The 19,187-nt window shown below is 44.8% G+C and overlaps 1 protein-coding gene across 1 annotated transcript; it reads left to right on the forward strand.

Moving 5' to 3' along the window:
- The first annotated feature begins 351 nt into the window (after positions 1–351).
- UBE2QL1 (ubiquitin conjugating enzyme E2 QL1) lies at positions 352–18,577 on the forward strand. The gene is made up of 2 exons (XM_074899481.1): positions 352–1,906; positions 16,738–18,577. The coding sequence occupies exons 1-2, from the start codon at positions 1,070–1,072 to the stop codon at positions 16,867–16,869; spliced, it is 969 nt and encodes a 322-aa protein (XP_074755582.1). The 5' UTR covers positions 352–1,069; the 3' UTR covers positions 16,870–18,577.
- Positions 18,578–19,187: the final 610 nt, after the last annotated feature.

Here is a 19,187-nt window from a genome sequence, read left to right on the forward strand (position 1 = left end):
CCCGGGTATGACGGCAGTCATTTCTGGCCGTGGGAGCGATGACACACTCGCATACGTACACGTACGCGTGCAACACCTACCCACGCTCCCGCGGGTCCCTCCCGGGGTGGCGGCCGCCAGCGCCCCGGCCCGCCACCCGCGACGAGGCGCGGCCGCCCCTCGGCGCTGCGACCGCCCGCTTCGCCGCTGGAGGGGAAGTGCGGCGCGGGGAGGCGCGGAGGGGCGCGGAGCGGCCGGGGGGCGGCGCTGCGGAACGCCTCCCCCCCCCACCCCCCCCCGCCGAGGCCCGCAGCGGCGGTGTCGCCAGGCGCGTAGGCAGCGCGGGTGCGCAGCGCGGCGCGGCGGGGGCTGCGGCAGGGGCGCCCCGAGCGGCCCCTTTCCCCCCGCCGGCGCGGCGCGGGCCCGTCCGCAGGCGACGGCGGACAAAGGGCCGGGGCGCGCTCCGCGCTCCGCCGCCGCGGGAGAGCGCGGAGGCAGGGGCGGCCGCTGCCGGCCTCTCCCCCTCGCCCCCCCTCCCCGGGGGGAGGTGCTGGGCGCGGAGCGGGGACCGGCCCGCCGGGGAGCCGCCGGGGATTGGCTCGGCCGGGTGCGAGCCGAAGGTGCTGGGGGAAGCCATCTGCAGCGCAGGCGATTTCGCCCGCTGTGCGCGGGGGGGAGGGCGCCTCTCCTTTGCGGGGGGTTTGGTTGGTTTGGTTTGTTTTATTTTTCCTTCCTCTTTTTTCCCCCCCCCCCCTCTTTTCACGGGATCATGGCCACGGCAGCGGGGCCGTGATGTCCCCGGGAGCAGCCCCGCTGCTGCAATGCTGCCGGCAGCAGCCCTAGCGCGGGGGGGCGTTTGAGCGGCGGCCGGCGGCCGCACATCCTCCCCGCGGCACCGCCGCCGCCTTTCTCTCCCCGCGGCCCCTGCGCCCAGACCGGCGGGAGAGGGGCCTCGCCGCCCGCCCGGCCCCGGCCCCGGCCCCCCTGCCCGCGAACAGCGAATCCGCCGGGCAGGGCTTTAAATTAATAATAATAACGCCCCCTCGCAACCCCCGATAAAGGCGAGAGGGAGAGGAGAGCCGCGCACAACATGGCCACTCTGCTGCGGAAAATCGGGCTGATCCGGCTGCACAACCGGGACACGGAGGACCCCAAGCACCACCACCACCACCGCAGCAGCAGCGGCCAGCAGGGCTCCTCGCTCAGGGGCAGGGGCAACCAGAAGAACAGCAGCAACAAGCCGCAGCCGCAGGGCCCCCCCGGGGGGGGCGGCGGCGGCTGCAGCAGCAGCAGCAGCGAGAGCAGCCCCGGGGGCCACAAGAACAAGAAGGCTCCGGAGCCGGCCAAGCAGCCCCCGCAGCCGCGCTCGGGCGGCGGCAGGGAGAAGCCGCGGGAGGCGGCCCGGGAGCCCGGCGCCGGTAAGGAGACGGCGCAGCGGCCCGGGCCCGGCCCCGGCCCCGGCTCGGGGTGCGGGTCGGGGCCGCCGCCGCTGGTGCCGCTGCCGTCGGGGTCGGGGCCGCTGGCGCCCGCGGGCCGGCAGCAGCACTGCACGCAGGTGCGGACCCGGCGGCTGATGAAGGAGCTGCAGGACATCGCGCGGCTCAGCGACCGCTTCATCTCGGTGGAGCTGGTGGACGAGAGCCTCTTCGACTGGAACGTGAAGCTGCACCAGGTGGACAAGGACTCGGTGCTGTGGCAGGACATGAAGGAGACCAACACGGAGTACATCCTGCTCAACCTCACCTTCCCCGACAACTTCCCCTTCTCGCCGCCCTTCATGAGGGTGCTCAGCCCCCGCCTGGAGAACGGCTACGTCCTCGACGGCGGAGCCATCTGCATGGAGCTGCTCACCCCCCGCGGCTGGTCCAGCGCCTACACCGTGGAGGCCGTCATGAGGCAGTTTGCGGCCAGTTTGGTCAAGGGGCAGGTAGGGGGTCTGTGGGCTCTAGCTCTGCGTGCCGCGGGGTGAGGTGGGCTGTGGGGGGGTGCCTTTGGGTGGGAACCCCGACGGGCAGCCGGTCGGGGCCCGCCCGTGGCTGACCTTGGCCGGGCCGGGGGGACAGCCCCCCCGTCCCCGAGGACCTGGCCTCAGCGGTGAGGAGGAGGCAGGGACCCACGAGTTCTGCTTTGGGGTCCCCTCTCAGGCAGATGCGGCGGGGGTACGGGGCAGCTTGGAGGGGGCAGGGAGCACATGCATCCGTCGTGTCCTCCCGCGTGTCTTTTGTCCCTATGCTCGGCTCCGCTGCGTCTGGCACCGAGATGCCCTGCCCGTCGCCCACGAGGGGCACCTCCCTCGCCCCAAAGCAAAAGGGGCTCGTCGGGCTCCAGTGGGGTTTGGGATTGGAGTCCCCCCGCCTCCTGCCCTTCACCTCCTAGTCGGCCATACTTGCTGGTCTCCTTGCGTGAAGTGCTGGCGCAGGGCGCGATGCTGGAGCTGCTGCCCCCAGGTCTTTGTCTGGTGCCGTCCTGCATAGCATCCCTCGGGGGAGAAGAGGTGACCCCCGTGCTCCCGGGCTTGGGGCTTGGCGCACAGGGCAGAGGGGGGCCACCGGGTCACACCTGGAACTGCTGCCTGAGCTGCCGGCAAAGTTGTACCCGTTTAAAAACATCCCTGCCTCAAAGGAACAAGTAATTTCGGGTATGTACTGCAGTTACGGCAGCTAGGTGGTTCCTGCCAGCGCTCCTCTCCGGAGGAGGTGCCTGGTTCCCCCGGCACAGGATCTCGTCTGAACTGAGTCAATGCGTTTTATGCTTTTTTCTTTCTCTCCTGCAGAATATGCTTAGAAGAGAAGTATTTCATAAGACGTTTTTAATAAATGGGTGAATCTCGCTGGTGAAACTCGTAGCCAGTCTTTCTTTGTGGTTATTGTAGTGGCCAATATACACATGGCTGTGGCAAGGTGATTTTCCTGCTCTCTTCATGAGTGCCCTTCAACCCAGGGGACATGCACAGCTCCGCGTCTGTCGGTAAATGATGCTAGGTAACTTAAATTCGTATCTTGGCAAGAAGCAGAGGAAAGAGTAATAATATTCTTAATTTGCTTAAAAATGAGGTTACTCCTGTTTGTCTCCATGGAACTGCTTGCATGAGCAGAAGTAAGGGCTTGGTTTCTCTTAAGACTGAAAATTAATTCTGATTATTTAACGGACTCTTCAGTAAGGGGCTTTTCCTTCTTTTCCTCTGTTGGATTTGGGCCTACTGTTCCTTTTTTAAATCAGATGAAAATATTTTTCTCTGCACTTCATTTGAAGAGGTCAAGTTTCCTAGGTCACCTTGGGATATAAAAAACATCTACCAGAGGGGGGTGGGGGGGGGGAAAAGAGTCTTAATTTACATTGAGCCTAGGGTATGTTGAAGTTCTGTACCTACTCTTACCGCATCTCACTATTTGTTAACCCATCTCTTTTTATAGAGATCATAGTTCTCATTATTTTAAACGAGGATTTAGAAGGACAATGCTAAATTCTCTCAGGTTTTTTTAATAGGTTAGCATATTTCTACAGTATTGAGTGTTGAATGTAAAAGGGTTAAATTAAGATTTATGGAGATTATAAAAGGACTCAGTGAAGAAAAGCACTAAATTGTTTCGTTAGTAATACACATTAAGCTACATAATCTGCAATTTTCTTCCCTAAACCACTTAAGAGATTTCCAGAAAGTAGTAGTAGTTTGTGATAACAGAGTGTGTTTATATGTGTATCATTAATAAACACATTTAAAATGCAAGAGTTTCAATAACAGTCTTCCAGAAGTTTACAAAGTTAATTATTAAAAAAACCCCAAAAAACGTGCATGGGTTGAAAAAAAAAAAAGTCGGAAATAAATTTCTTCCAGTAACTTTGTAGTTAAATAGGTGTAACGTTCACGTTTCAATAATTTAAAGTTAATTTCTGGGTTACAGAGGTGCAGTCCATGATGGGTTGCCAGCCTGTCATCATAGCCAGGCTCCACGTCATGGGACCCACGTTTCTGTAATCGCACTCCCCTCGTTATGTAATCCTGACTCCATTGCATAATTGGGCTCAAAATACAACAGGCGCTCCCCTATCTGCGTTTCATTTTTCATTTTACAGGTAATCTACTTCTGACCATGTTTTTTTAAAAATGAAAACAGAGCCACTGAAATGTTGAGAGCTGAGGCGCTGCGTTTCCCGGAGCTGTGGGGCTGGTTTTGGGTAACTCTTGCTGTGCTGTGGGTAGTCTCGGTGCCTGCAAGGAACCCAAATAGCGATGGCTTCCACCAGGTTAATTGTGTAATTTCTGTAAGCACTCTGTGATAGCATGAAATATTCAGCGTGCTTGCTATGAATCAGAAAGGCTGGAAGGCCGAGGTCCATTCTCCACCGCCTCAGAACGACCCTGCACGAGCAAATGGCGGCAGCCATGAGGCCAAGTGGGGAGCTGGTGCGCTGCCGGCACCAATGGGTAAATGGGACCTTCTGGAGAAATGTCACCGGTTCACAGAGCCGTCATTTAGCCTGAAATCGTGGTGAATACTCGAGTCCCGTGATGCATCCGAAAGCGTGCCTTGCCGGCGCGGGCGCCACTGTGAGTAGGCAGAACTGAACTTCCCGCCAGCGTACGTTCCTCCTTTTGGCAATTTGAGTGATCAAACCAAGGCGGCTGATTTCATTCAGTGTTTCTCATCAGTCCCATTTTGCCGAGCTAACCGTAATGCTGCTGATCTCTGACAGTTCTTCAGAGAAAAACACAGCGCTTCTTGGTCTGTTGTTTTGTCAGAGCTAATAGTAACCTATGAATGTATATGATTTTTTTTTTTTTTGATGAAACGATCAAAAAGCAGATGACATTGACACTAAAAATACATTTTCAGGAAGTCAAGATTCTTGACAAATTAAGATTTTTTTTTTTAAATGGACCTTTTAGCAGAGTAAAACAAGAATCAAGTCATTCTGACATCTCACAGGTGAAATATTTTACTTAAGAATTATGTCTGTAAGGAGATGTAAGCGTGCAACACAGCAATTAAAAGGTAGCACTTTTCTGTTAGTTCTCAGCATCGCCCTTGTATGCAGGGAAGCCTGGGTCCAGGTTCCCAAATCTGAGCATGTCTCCCAGGGGCAGGATTTTAAAGAAGGGTGGCTGTTTCTTCAGATTGCACCAAGCAGGAACCATACGCCTCAGGTGACCTTGCTTGAGTGATGTCTTACCTTATGGGATGTGTACCCTTGCTTCCTATCATGAATCTAATATTGCATTTTTAGATGTTTTTTGTCTGGAAAAAAAAATATTTAAAATGAAAGAGAGACGATTCCTGTTTGAATGAAAGAATTCAAGAGTCCCAAACTATGATTTTTTTTTTTTTCCTTCAGTTTTCAAAGGAAAAAAAAAAAAACTTAATTAACAAACAAGTTGGGGTTTGTTTGGTTGGTTGCTTCAGCTATTCAGCTGAGAAAATCAATTATTCACACAGCTCTAGTCAGTATCTTGAGGGGAATTCTCAGTACATCAAAGGCCTAAGACTGTTTATCTGTCTGGGATCCGGAATCTTATTTTAAAAAACTTGGTGTTGTCCTTAACTGTACCCTTGGTTTTAAGGGGATGACTTTGTACTTGCTTCCTGCAAAGTCAGCTGCTCGCTGGCTCCCATCATGGGCAAAAGCTTGGCCCTACTTAACTGGCAAAATGGTAGCCATGAGCTGCCACAGAGCTGGGTGTCAGCCAAGGAGGTGGGGTGATGCTAACAAAATAATTCAAATACCAGTTGTTTATTGTCCTGGAGGCAACTGTTCAACATGCCTGTCTAGGCAAAGCCTCCCATGTCTGTCTGTCTGTCCAGGCTGTGGAAGTGGCCCACTGAGCATTACTCCTTCTTAGCACCACCCTTTAAAATGGTTTATTGATAATTTGAAGGAGAGATTTAAAAAATAGTCTGCTGCTTTCCACTTCCTGATTAATAGTGCCGTTGTTGTGATAATGTTAATAACTGAAGGAAGGAAGGGGGAGCAGTTCCAGTCATAGGATGAAACATGAAACAGCGGGAGACTTGTCTTGGCTCTCCCTGATAACGCATGTGGCTGAGGCCAGCGCCAGTGTTTCAGGGAGGAGTCATCGCTCTCATTTGAAAACACGGCGGATGATGCAGTCTCAAATGAAAAGGAGCAGACTTTGTCCAAAAGTGTGACATGATTTTGTGTCCTCTAATAGAGATGTTGTTTCTCACTGGAGAGGAATTATTTGATGCTAGTTTGGTGGAAGTTTAAAAGAGGACAGAGCTTTGTATGCCAATGTCTAAATAACACATCAGGAATATTATTTTTTTTTTCTTTTGAGAACTAACACAGCTGCACCTAATGCCTCGAGGACTTTGGGCTTAAGCTTGCCATAGTGCTGACCAATAGCTGCCTTGTCCTCCTTTTTTATGTTCTCTTTGTGGAGGCTGGGGACAGGACTGAAAGCCAAAGGCAGCTGTCAGGTAACTGGTGACTCTGCAGATTATGTTATGGAAAAAGTTCTTCGTTTTGAGGAAAATACTCCCTTATTCTTCCAGTGAATAAGAAGGAGCATAACAATTTTGTTAGAACATATTAAATAGGAACGGGGAACCCCCAGTTATGAGTATTCTTGCTGTGGTGGCCTTCAGTATAATGATTTAAATCAAAATATAATTTGTAATCAAGATTTAATTTTCTATCAGAAAATTTCCTGAATTCAAATAAAATTTGTTGGTATATAGTACTTTTATCCCTCATATTGTAATGTTAGAAATAGCTCAGTGGAATCTCATTAGCTTGCTTCAAGAGGTATGTGCCTTGTATGACTGTTGGACTGATTTGTATTTCCATTTTAAAAATATCAGTATCCCAGCTGATTTCTACCTGATTGAAACAGCAGAAATGGGCTTATTTTATGAAAAACAGATACAGAAGGTAGCTGTTAATCATAGTCTAAATGACTCCCTCTTCATCCTTTCAAACAAAAGTATGAGTGAGCAGATAGCAGATGGGACTGGCATGGTGTCCAGGAGGTCAGCAGACTCCAGGTCTTTCAAATATGTATAGCAGAAATTAATTGCAAATCCATGGGTTTGCCTGCTCCAGATGCTGGGTTTGAGGACTGTAGCCATGAGTAAATGAGCTAATCCCAAAGGCTGCAGTAATGCATAGAGAGCACGGTGGTCTCTGAATTATTTGGAGGCATTGTATCTTATTAGGGCCTTAAAGAGTAAAACCGCTTCCTTTTTGCTTTCGATTAGTTGCCTGTGCAATTGATGCCAGTTATAATCAAGGGAAGAAATGTTGCTTTAGGTCCACAGTTGAAAAACACATCGACACATACGCAAAGAGGACAACAAAGACAAAGAATGTATTATGGGGCTTGTTCCCCGTGAAAAGGTATAAATGCTGGGCCAAAGAGGTAACAGAATATTGTTTAGCTACAGAGAAAAATCAGATATATTGGCCTTCTAAGATTTCTCTTTTACTGCAATTGAGAAACCTAGGATTTTCAAGCTGAAGTTTAAGTGGGAGCATATATATATTTGCTATGTTGAGATGCTGGAACTGATGAATGGGCTGGAAAAAAATATTGTTCATGTGTACTCTGATCTATTGCTGTTCTGTCTATCCACTATTATTATGCAAATATATTCTACCAAGAGGAATGAAGACACAGGGATTCCAACTCATTGAAGTAGGAGGCTGTTTTAATTCTTTTAAATAAAAGCAAGGGGAACATAATCTCCATTTTACCTCTTCAAAGCATAAAAAGGAAAATTTTTAAATACTTTCAGCTATCATCCTTAGTGTTGAAATAGTCATCAAATAACTTAAATCACTAAATTGAAATAAACTGCTTATTTTAAAACATGGTTTTATGGCAGGTAGATCTGATTCTTCCTCTGGTAATACTTGGCTGATTTCCTGAATAAGAATTTAAAAGAAATGCGGCTTTGGATCACAAGAAAATTGAATTTGTTCAAAAGAGCAAGATTCTTCTTCCTTGAATTATAAAAGAAGTCCTTGTTTTCTTCAATGGAAGTGTTCAGGTAGAGAGAACTCTATAGTATTTGAGTGTCTTGTCAGATACTTTGTTGAAGAAGTATATTTTTTTCAAATGCAGAAAGCCTAGTCCTGAGGGGTGACATTGTGTCCTGGAGCAGTAACATAAATAACACAGTTTCTATTGTGAAGAAGATTTACTCTTCCTTATACAGGCTAGCCTTGAAAAAATTGCAGATTTCCTAGCATTTACACAATGCCCAGGGTTTTCCATGCATGACTGGAGACTTCCAGATCAAAGATTTGTAACTCCACAGTAATTCTGGTCCTCATGGGAGTCTTATTGCCAGGTGTGATCCGAGGCATGCCGCTCAATTATGCATTTGCTCTCACAAAGTGGGACATTGGTTAAGTAACGTAGTAGTAGCTGTGTTTCTTCTTCCCATCTAAGCTCCTTTGGGCTGATGAGAGTCAGTGAAGATCTCTTCATTTCCTCAATGTGTTCAGTCCTTTACATGCAGTTTCCAGTTACAAATTATCTTTTCCTGTAACTGTAAAAAAAGGTAGTGCTGACATTAGGCACAAAGAGAGATGGGAGGATGGAAGGTCTTCCAGGTGCAATTACTCCACGGTTGAACAGGGAGAACTTCAGGGACTGTGGTGACTATGTGATCTGAGTGGCTCAAAATATATGTTAAATTTGATGTGTGCAGGATCCAGTTGTCTGGCTTGTAAATGGGATACGAGGTTTCTGTTGAGTATCATGGTATTTTTGAAAAGCATGTGGCTTGGGGCTGGTCAGAGTCATACTGCACAGAGTCATTTCTAGAGGGTGCTGAGCACTCCACAGTGTTGGTCTTTTGACTCTGGCTGGCAACAGCAGTAATATCCTGGACAAGCTGCACGGGAAGGACATGGTGCTGTTACCTAACCTGGCTGGCAGTGAAACTAGCACTGCACTGGGAATTGAAAAAGCATAAGCTAGGGAGAAGCATAGGTGTGCTTTGGTGAACATGAATTTGCAGTCCCTATTGGTCTGCATGCAAACAGGTAAGTGGGCACCACAGGTAAGAAGTTCAGGTGATTCCTCTTCTGAAACAGGATCAAGGTGCCAACTCTGATTTGCTCCATTCCAGTTAAACTGAGGGTGGTACATCAAGTGTGCCTGTCCTCAGCCCTGTGTGGCAGATATGTGCCTGCCTCTTGCATGTGCAGTCTCTCCTTGGGAAAACGTCTTATCTGCTTCACAATTTTGTGCGTGTTGTTAAAATCAATAATCCTTATAGGTTTAATCCTTTTCTGTGCAGGCTCCAAGACCCTGTGAACTTCTGCAGTGACTCCTTTATAGAGTTATATGTCAGTCACAATCCCAGTTCTGTATTCAAAGATGAGTGAAAATAAAATTGAGGAAGGAAGAGTAAGCCTGCGTTATGAAATGGCCTGGAGCTCACATGCTTCTCATAGTCAGGCTTTATGAGCTGTGGAATGACTAGATATTTCTCCTGGTTTTAGGTTTGTGTTACAAATGGTAACAAACCCCCAGCTGCAGTAGGAAGTGTAGGGCTTCTTTCCGTAATACATGCCTATAAAAAAACCCTAAAGCATCACAAACTGAAGGAAATTGATGTTTCTAAGTTTTGAAATTTTTGATTAATTTCTATAAATTTGACAAGATTATTAAAATATATTTAGTATTGTAGTGTTCTGTAATTATTGGGGAGACGAGGATATTTCACAGTTAAGAGCGCTTAGGCTAAGGAGAGGTGATCTGAGTTTAGCTTCCAGGTTTTGCCGCTGACTTCAGGTGCAATCATGGGCAAGTCAAATAACTTCATGATATTCCTCTTTCCCGCCTGTGAAGTACAGATAATCCTCTTTCCAAAGGTCGTTTGAGGATACATACTTAAAGCGCTCAGAAATGGGGGCTCTATGAGTAGGTGTCCATGTGCCTCAGTCTGAAACATATCATAGTCAAGAGATTGACACATTTGTATAAAAAACAGGGGGAAAAAGTACATCAGTTTATGACTTTAATCTTATCAAATTTGGTCTTAACTCAATTAAATGTTCCCAGAGGTAGTCTGCTTTTTACTCCTGTTGTTTGTTTGGTTGGTTTTTTTTTTAGTGTGGTGGAACTTTGGGAAATGCAGAGATACCTGTTGTTGACTGGCCTATAGCTCTTTCTGTCTTTACAACCTGTCATAAAGGATGGTTCGCTTTGCTTTGATTGGGTTTACACCCATGGCTGCGTTTAACTTGGGTAATTTAGGTTCCTGATGTGGAGGACCTGTGGGCTGTTGCAAAGAGAGGCTGTCATGCTCCCAGGCTTTTCACGTGGACTTGCTCTCAGTAATTCTGCTGGTACCTGATTCCACACAGAGGTGGTCCAGGGAGATCAGCAGAAGACTGGAAGAGAAAATGTCCCTTTGTTGTCTAGAATAGGTGCCCATTTGATGGCAGGGGACAGGGACCGTCTCTTGACAGAAGCCCGCCATGTTGAAAGAAGGCACCTTCCGAGAGTCTGTCCCACCCATGAAATTCAGGAAGGGAGTTTCTTAACCCTCATCAGTACTGAAATCATGCTGCTGTTCTGACTTTAGGGAAAGGCAAGGAAGAGCAGCACAGTGCTCTGTAGCTGTCAAACAGGGATTGGGGCTGTAAATGTCTGGATTAAGAGCTACTTGCACCAGGCTGCACACAGATGAGCGAGCGTTAATAATTATTCAGCTGGAACTCAGATTTCTTTTTCCTGGACAAAGAACAGTCACACTCCCAGAAGGAGCAATTTATAGGATGCTTTAAAGCCAGAACTTGCTGAGTTTTCACTTCTTTGTATGGGTTATTCTTAAAAAGGAGACCAAAAAAGGCGTGGAAATACTGCTTCAGAAATTACACATTTGCAGGAAAACATCCCATTTTTAATTCATTTATGCTGCGACATTAACAGTATTTGTCAGCATCATTTTCTATACTTCTTTGTTTTAGCTATAGCTAATAATTATATATAGTGCAATATAAATTGTGTGCAGTTTTTGAGACATGATTAACTGTGCCTCATCAGTACATGAAGGAAAAAAATTATAAACCATGTAATTGGGAGGAGAGACTGTGTATATTGCACTCTAACAGAGATGTTGTAACACATTGCAATCATTGCACCGAGTGCATGACAGTAGCTCACTTTAGAATTGCTTTACTTTTGAATGCTTTTCTAAAGCCAGTGGAAATATTTTTCTCTAAAAACTTGTTTAAATATTCTAGAATAAGACCAGTTCATGCTTAAGCACTGTATTCCTCTGTTACTTATCAGAAAAGATTTGAGTATGTTTGCATAATACGCAGCTTTGAACAGTGGAGGCCCAAAGCCATTAGTTGCTGGCACGGTAGTGGAACGTGTTGTGTACTGAAGATTCATAGTGTGCTCCATCTCTTAGTAAATCCACAGTGTTTACATCATCCGTAGAGAAGCCTGGGACAACAGGCTTGGAAAATGGGCATATCCTTGTGGATCTCCTTCCTGTCCCTGGAGGGATCAGCACAGATGCAGTGTGAGGCACAGTGACTTCCTACAGTCTTTTGCATACCTCTCTAACTCTTTGCTTGTTTTCCGTCCCTTGACATTTACCTAGAAGTGGTAAATGCTGGTTTAAATGATTCAGCCCCGTGTACAGAAGGCAGGTGTGATTTGCCCTTGAAAGACCAACCTTGAGTTATTTGCATATCCAGGATTAATGAAAGGAATGCAGGGCTGAGGAGTTTGCCTTAAGACCAGTGCTAACAACATGAAGGCTTGCCTGCTTCTGTTAGCAGTGTAGTGTTTGCAATTAATACAACTTTTTGTTAACCAGTCCAATAAAAAAAAGTCTGGATGCGCCTGAAGGGTTTCCTGTGGCACCTCAGAGACACATAGCACAGGGTCTTACGCTGTCTCCAGAATAACCTCAGTCCTGTAAGGGCTGTGTACAACAAATCTCTGAAAATTTGGGACCTAGTGACACAGGGACTTGCACGACCTTGAAGGTTTTGGGACCTGGCTACACAGTTCCACAGCTGACCTGTGTTGGCAGTTCAACTCCAAGTATCTAAACTGGACTTAAGAGACCTCCATAGGTCCCTTCCAGCCAACACTTCGGTGATCCTGTGAATGGCTGGCCACCATTATGTAGCCCTGTCCTTCCTGGTAGTGCCAAAAGTGATATGATATGGAAGCACACCCGACACTGTGTGCTATGAGGAAACTGTTGGGTTTTAGTCTGGGAGCTACTATAGTTGGTTTGACAAGAGAGAAAAATCCCTTCATCGCTGCCAGAGAAATCCCATTGAGGCCATCCTCATTCTGGAAATACCAGAAGAAATGTCAGGACTGTCTTTCATGACACACAGGCCAGACATGGGCAGATACATGGTTGAGGTGGGATTACAGGGCTAAAGAGCTTCAGGATTCACATTTGATATCTCTGTACAAGGCTTAACTGTCTTTGGGCTACTGTGTGACATGGTGTTGTTGGGGAAGAAAAGATACGGCACACTGCTGGTAATGATACTGAAGGACTTCAAAGAGCCACTAGATGTTGAGTATTTTTGAGGATGCTCTTCAGTGTCACATTGTGTTCTCAACGGGAGGACATGCTGATGTGTTGATTATGTAAGAATGTGGAGACTACTGCAGCATCACTGAGAAGTAGAAACGCTCCCAGATTTGCCAAATCACATGTGAGATTTGCCTTGGGTCTTTTGCTGAATATAGGAGGGAGCGGACCCTAGGTATGGCCAGGGTCCTAAGAAGGGTATCTGCAGCAGGCTGTGCTCCAGGAGGTCTTTCTCCTAGCAGTTACCAGTGTTACAGACTGGATCCTTATAAGCTGTTTGTTCAAATGCATTAGTCTGGGCAGAGAGTAGACGAGCGGCATGCAATTGCTCACCATGCCACACAAACTAGGAGCAGCAGGAGCACAAGTGAATGAGGAGCCCAAGTGCAGCACGTGTTCCCCTGCATTTCAGCATGGCTCTGTAAACCAGTTGGGTGCTGTGGCATTACTTTCACCTTTCATATGTTTCTAGCTGGTTAAAATTATATCTTGATAAGTACATGAAGTCGCAGCAGATGGCAAAATCTGAAATGTTCTCTCCAACTCTTTATTTTAATTAGCTCTTCAGTTATCCCTTTATGAAAAGCACTCTGTGAGTGTCTGGAAGTATTGCAAGTATTTAAATAAGCTCCTGGTGCGACTTCTCAGAGCTAAAGTTGACATTAATATCTTTATAAAAGACTTTCTTGGGTTTTCTGTGTTGTCTTTAATCTTCTGTGGAATGTTTTGATCTTGTTCAGATACCAGTTTGATATCTTTTCTTGATTTGGTGCTGGACACATCAAAACATTGGCCGTCCAAATGATCTGTGTTCCTTACTGCAGCAGTAATGACGTGCAGGGTATAGAGACTGGTCAAAATGCATTTGTGCACAATTGAGCTATGGCCAGCACTGTGTTTACCATACTGTATTTACCTTATTTATTGTATTTACAGAATGCAGCAGCTCATAGTCTCCTGACCAGCATTAAAATGACTGGATGTTTAACTAGCAGTCTGAAAATAAACTGTAATCACAGCTGGTAACAGCGCATGTCAAAATGTTTGATACTTTCTTTTATAATTGCATCCAAAATGCCATTTTTTAGTTAAAGTTGGGGAGGTTTTGTGGGAATAGCAAAAAGCTAAAAATCATTGAGACAGTAGATAACCACCTGAGTATAGACTCAGTGTGTCAACTGAAATTCCACACTTTTTTTCTTTTTCCCTCAGGTTTACTTGAGGCACCAAAAAGGGAAACTTTCAATCCATGAGGTTAAATTTTATCCAAATTATAAACAGCTGGCAGGATATTGGTTAATAAGAGACAGTGCTAACCATGCCACCCATAGTTTCTGTATAAACATAGAAAGACATGGACTACAGTGGGGTAGAATTAGCTATTCTCTGATGATGCAGTTCACATACAACGTGCATATGGTACCAGAATGCATTTTAGAAGTGGATTTAATGATCCTTTACATTAATTACACAGAAGTATGAGAGTAAACTCATGGAATGGTGCTCATTTCATCTGCTGTGGCTCCAGTAACATTTTAGATGATGTGATGATATTCATTGCGTTATTGCAACACCAAAGAATTCTTACTTTCCTGGTTTGAAAGCAGTATGTAGCTGACACTGAACATGGGCGATAGCTGTTCTCAATGCAAAGATCCTATTTCTAGGTAGAGATTAGTATTAATACTTCGATAAAGCTGGGAAGACATGGATCATACTGTGCTAGGTGCTATGCACACAATTCAGAAAGGTATCAAAGCCTTAAATAACAAAAAATAATACGTATAATACAAGAGATGACAAATGGACCTAATCCAGAAATTAAGTAGTAAACTTGTATTTACTTCAAAAGTATTTAATTGCTGAGATTTTGAGCATAGCATTTCCTGTGCTGATTTCATCTTCTGTTGCACTTTCCTTTATCTTTTCCTGTGTTTAAGTATGCTTCCAACAAAGGCTCAGATTAGGAAGAAAATACAACACGTTTTGCAACAACAAAAATACTTCTGCAGGATATGTAAGATAATTAGTCAATGAGATTTTAAACATATGTTACCGAGTTTTATTTAATCATTCCTTTTGTCACAACTAAAAAGGAACATTTTCTAAGAAAATTTATTAGCAGGGTTAAATCGAGTACCATTCAGATCATCCTTATTTGGGAAATATTAATTGCCAAATTAGGATGGGGATGGGGAAAGTGTCTTGCTGTTTAGTCTATTAAAGGATGTTTAAAGAGGAAATACATTGCTAGTCTGTAAATGGGGACTAGGAAAAAAGGTGAGGAAAAGCATTGAAAGGTAAAATAGCTGGTTTTGGGAACCAAATGAGTATAAATTAGCTGTGAATAAATCGAGGTGGGAATTAGAGGCAGTTCCTAATCTTTAGTTAAGGTAGGCTCTGAAGCAGAAGTCAAACCACACAGAAAAATGGCTTACTAAAACAGGAGTAGGAAACAGCTTTTTAATCTCGTGTGTCCATAGTTTTGTGATGATACGCTATTGTGTTCAGCGCTGCTGCTATCTGTGCAATATTGTGACAGCTCTCTAGAACAAAATGATTTGTCTACACTGCACATTACTCATTTTAGTCTGTAAAAATTACTTTGATATTCTGAGGACAGAGTTTGTTTTCTTTTTTCCCCTCCATATACCCAATTTATTTCCTTAGTATTAGTTGTTGCCTGCAATTACAAATGACAATTTTCTGTTTAAATTCTAAATTGACAGTAAAATACGAGAGGTAGAAGATGCAGCCTGGTGCATCATTTTAAGCAAAAGAATAGAAAAAATGAGAACGTACTGACTTGGTTCTTAATAATTGTGACACTGTAATATGGTATCTGCTCATCAAATGCCGTTTATTCTAAAGTCTTTCAGTACAGTCTATCAAACAGTAACTAAAATTACTAGAATCGTGACTTTAATAAAACTTCTATTTTGTGACAAATCCAATAGGTGTAAATACTTTAAAGGGTATTATCGCTGTAGAGTGGAATAAACCTTCAGCTTTATTTCTTTCTTGTGTGTCTCAGTTTGTAATTGACATGGACCAATGTGAAAAATAAGGTAAGCTATTAATAACTCAGTAAGTGTCTCTGTTGACAAGGATTTGAAATTGCATACTGCTGTGCATTTAGAGGTAATATTTAATTGCAAAGTAATAAAGACACCGTATCTTTAAATGTGTATCTTTTCATTTATTATCAAACTTGTCATGAAGGGGTAATAAACAAAATAGAATTTTTTTCTGTAGGCTGGAAGCAGGTTGGTTTTAAGGTGCCTCCTGCCTTTAAGAAATGCCAGAGCTATTCATTTCTCACAGGTCAGATGAGAAGAGTGGAGCGTGTTTCGTGGGATGGATGTAATTTTTAGTGACACTCAGCGTTGGCAGTGGGGCGTAGGGGGTGAGATATGGGTAGCCCTGAGACGTAGCACGCAGAAACGCTCCACTTTTATGATGGTTCTTCAGGGTCGTTGACTCCGTGATACTCTTACTTTGGACTGTATTACGAGTGTGGCATCAAAATTGGCTTGAAACCTCCTTCTGTCTCCCCAAGCTGCTAACTTGGCACCACTCGAAGCAGCCTGCCTCCTTCTCCACCCACAGCTGCTGGTCCTGGGAGACTGGAGGGGGCTGAGGGGGGAGCTGGGGAGACCTTTCCTCTCCTGCTGCTGAAAAGGGCTGTGGAGGATGATCACAAAACCCTCCTGGCCCCAGCAGCCAGTGGGAAGAATCGTGCTGAGACACTGTTTCCGTGTCATGTAGGTGTGCTCCTCACAGTCCCTGTCTGCTTGGGGCTGCACCTCTGATTGTACGGGGCAGGCATGAGGGTCTGCATGCCAAATGCTTCATGGCAGAGGTCCCTTCGTTGGTTTTCAGGGGTCCCTGCACAGCAGAGAGGGAGATGAGCCATGTGGCATGGCCGTAGCAGCAGCCACTGGTGGCTGCATGCAGGGCAGCATGCCAGCACAGGGGCTCACTGGGAAGAAATAGCCTGGCAGATGTTTTCTTTTGGTTTTTTTCCTTTACTGCATAGCATTTTTAATCATCTCTAATAATGCATTTGTCTGCCCCAGTTTGGGCACTCTGCTTTCTGGTACCTGTAAGCGAATACCTCTTGGCCTGACGTGTTGAAAAGTTGAGCTGTGGTTTCCAGCTGCGTGTTCACGTGTTTAATGAAGGTTTTCTTTTTTGTTTGGTGCAGGGCCGTATCTGCAGAAAAGCTGGCAAATCAAAAAAGTCATTCAGTCGAAAGGAAGCTGAAGCAACATTTAAGAGTTTGGTGAAGACCCATGAAAAATATGGGTGGGTCACCCCACCTGTCTCTGATGGCTGATGTTAGCAACCTGCACTTGACAAAAATGCTGAACAAAAGTACTGTGACATCTCCTCAGTGCTGTACGCCGCCCATCCTTTTCTACTTCAGCTTCAGTTACATACCATGAATGTCAAGGAGCCATCTAAGTTATTTATGAACAGATGTGTTTACAGAGGGAGAGAAAAAAAAAATGCTGTGTAGGATTATATTTCAAGACTGGAGAATGGTCATCATTGAAGTCACTTGAGCGGATGCTGAGATTGCGTCATTTGCCCCCATACAGCCCACATTGTCTTCAGCTTCTTTCCATGACAGCAGCACCAAACAGCAGTACTGGAAAGTCTATCCATTACTGCCCAGTTCATTTAAATGTAAATGAAACAGTTAATATTTAATAGGGAAGCAGTGCATTGCAGGTACATGTTTGCTGTGCTGTTTATCTTTGTCTCCTAGCAGGTCAACATAACTTGAAGATTTGTCTTTATGTGGAACTGTGGTCTGCTGTGACTAAATTTAGACCTCATTTGTGCTCTATATATGACCTTTAATTCATAAATGAAACCAGAATTAAAATGCTGAAAGGTCCTAGTGTTGAAAAATTATTAAGTGGAATCACCCAACCGGTTACAATGTGCTATCTATGCTGATATTGTGATGTGCTGTTCAGAAATAAACCAGTGCAGTTAGCTGAAGGTTAGGTGGTTTTTTTAAACTCATCCACACCAGGGCTTGGAGTGGTTAGTTGGTGGTAGCAGAACCATTGTTACCCTGCGGGTACCTTCTGCAGTAGCATGTGGCCTGTCAGTTCTTCAAAACGGCAAAACAAACGAATGGAAATGGACAAAGCAACCTTAAAAAAATTATCTGCTTAATTTTTAAATGATATGCCAGTAACAGAGTAAAAGTTTTCAAGGCAAATGGAACATGGTTTGTAAGATGATTTGCATGACTGGAATTTTCTTTTTTATTTTCACTTAATAGACATTGTATGTACTTAGAGCCCAGTATCTGAGAAAATCCACTGATGTATATAAATGTCCTATTATTTAATCATTAAGATTTAAGTTTTCTGGTAAACAAATTGAAAAAAACTTTCTAAGGGACTCCATAAAAGCTGAAGGTAATGTTTAGAATGGTATAAGAAAAGCATTAAAAAAATGTGGATTCCGAATGGAAAATCGTATTGGACACATGCTGAATAAAATCACCAGTATCGTTTCTGTTGCCTCAGGAATTCAGTCATTTTGGCCAACTTTTGTATTCAAAGTAATAGGTTTCTACTGTGAAATTCTAGGTACATTGTAGATATACCTGTTGTGGCAATACTTTCATTGAAAGGAGGACAGCATGGATTGTAAAACTAATTTGGAGTGAGGAAAAAGGTATGTGTTTGAAAATGCTTTCCATTCTATGGCTAACACAAGACCAAACTGAAATGGTTGACCAGTTTCTGTTTGTATTACAGCAACAGGGACACTGTACAGAGAGTTTTGGGGTTTGGAGTTTGCTTTAAAAGTACACACAGTGGAGAAGAACAAGAGAGTAATGAAGTACAGAGGAGTTCTAACGCAAGCAAAGAAGCAGCACAGCAGATACTTGTGCAGAAACACTGCTCAGTTTATCTATCTGTAGATGCTTTGCCAGTGTAGCTGTTTGTCAGCTAGATAGGGAGGAAAGTAATCAAAGTCTTCACCAAAATGATTATGCAGGTTAGAGCCACTCAGTTTTGTGGATGAGGTTGGTTTCTTAACACTTCTCATCTCCACCAGCTGCCTCTTCTCTTTCTTCTCCGACCATTTGTGGTACCCACCTGGTGTGCTTTATCTCAGTTATAAATGGAAATGCTTCATACCACAAATCTGCACGGATCTTGCTGTGATTTATCTCGCCCTGTTTTATACTTGGAGAGGATGCTATAATCAATGTGTATATACTTTTTCCCTCAAACTGTTCTGTGCATCCAGCAGCAGAATGTGTCTTTTGAGTGAGAAATAACATTTCAAGTAACTTATTTATTCAGTTTTATAAACATTTCCTTGTGTTGTGAAAGAGGAAACTAGTGTGTTTAGTTAGGTATCTAATAATTTGCAATCCCTAGTGGGACTCCCAGAGAACATATAAAGGGATCTAGCACTGGAAAGTATGAAGTTTGTTATTTCCCTTCAGAAAAGCTCTTTCCTCATCAGCACAGTAAAATGACATTAAAAGCAGTGTGAAGGTGTGGTAAGTTGGGGTGGGGGGGGCATTATTTCTTTCTCTGCTGTTTTTTATCCTGCCTCTTTTTTCTGTCAGTGGGTTATTTTAAATCTTCCTGAGAACCATATCTTTAATATTTA

The sequence above is a fragment of the Athene noctua genome, chromosome 2, assembly GCF_965140245.1.
Source record: "Athene noctua chromosome 2, bAthNoc1.hap1.1, whole genome shotgun sequence".
Lineage (NCBI taxonomy): Eukaryota > Metazoa > Chordata > Aves > Strigiformes > Strigidae > Athene > Athene noctua.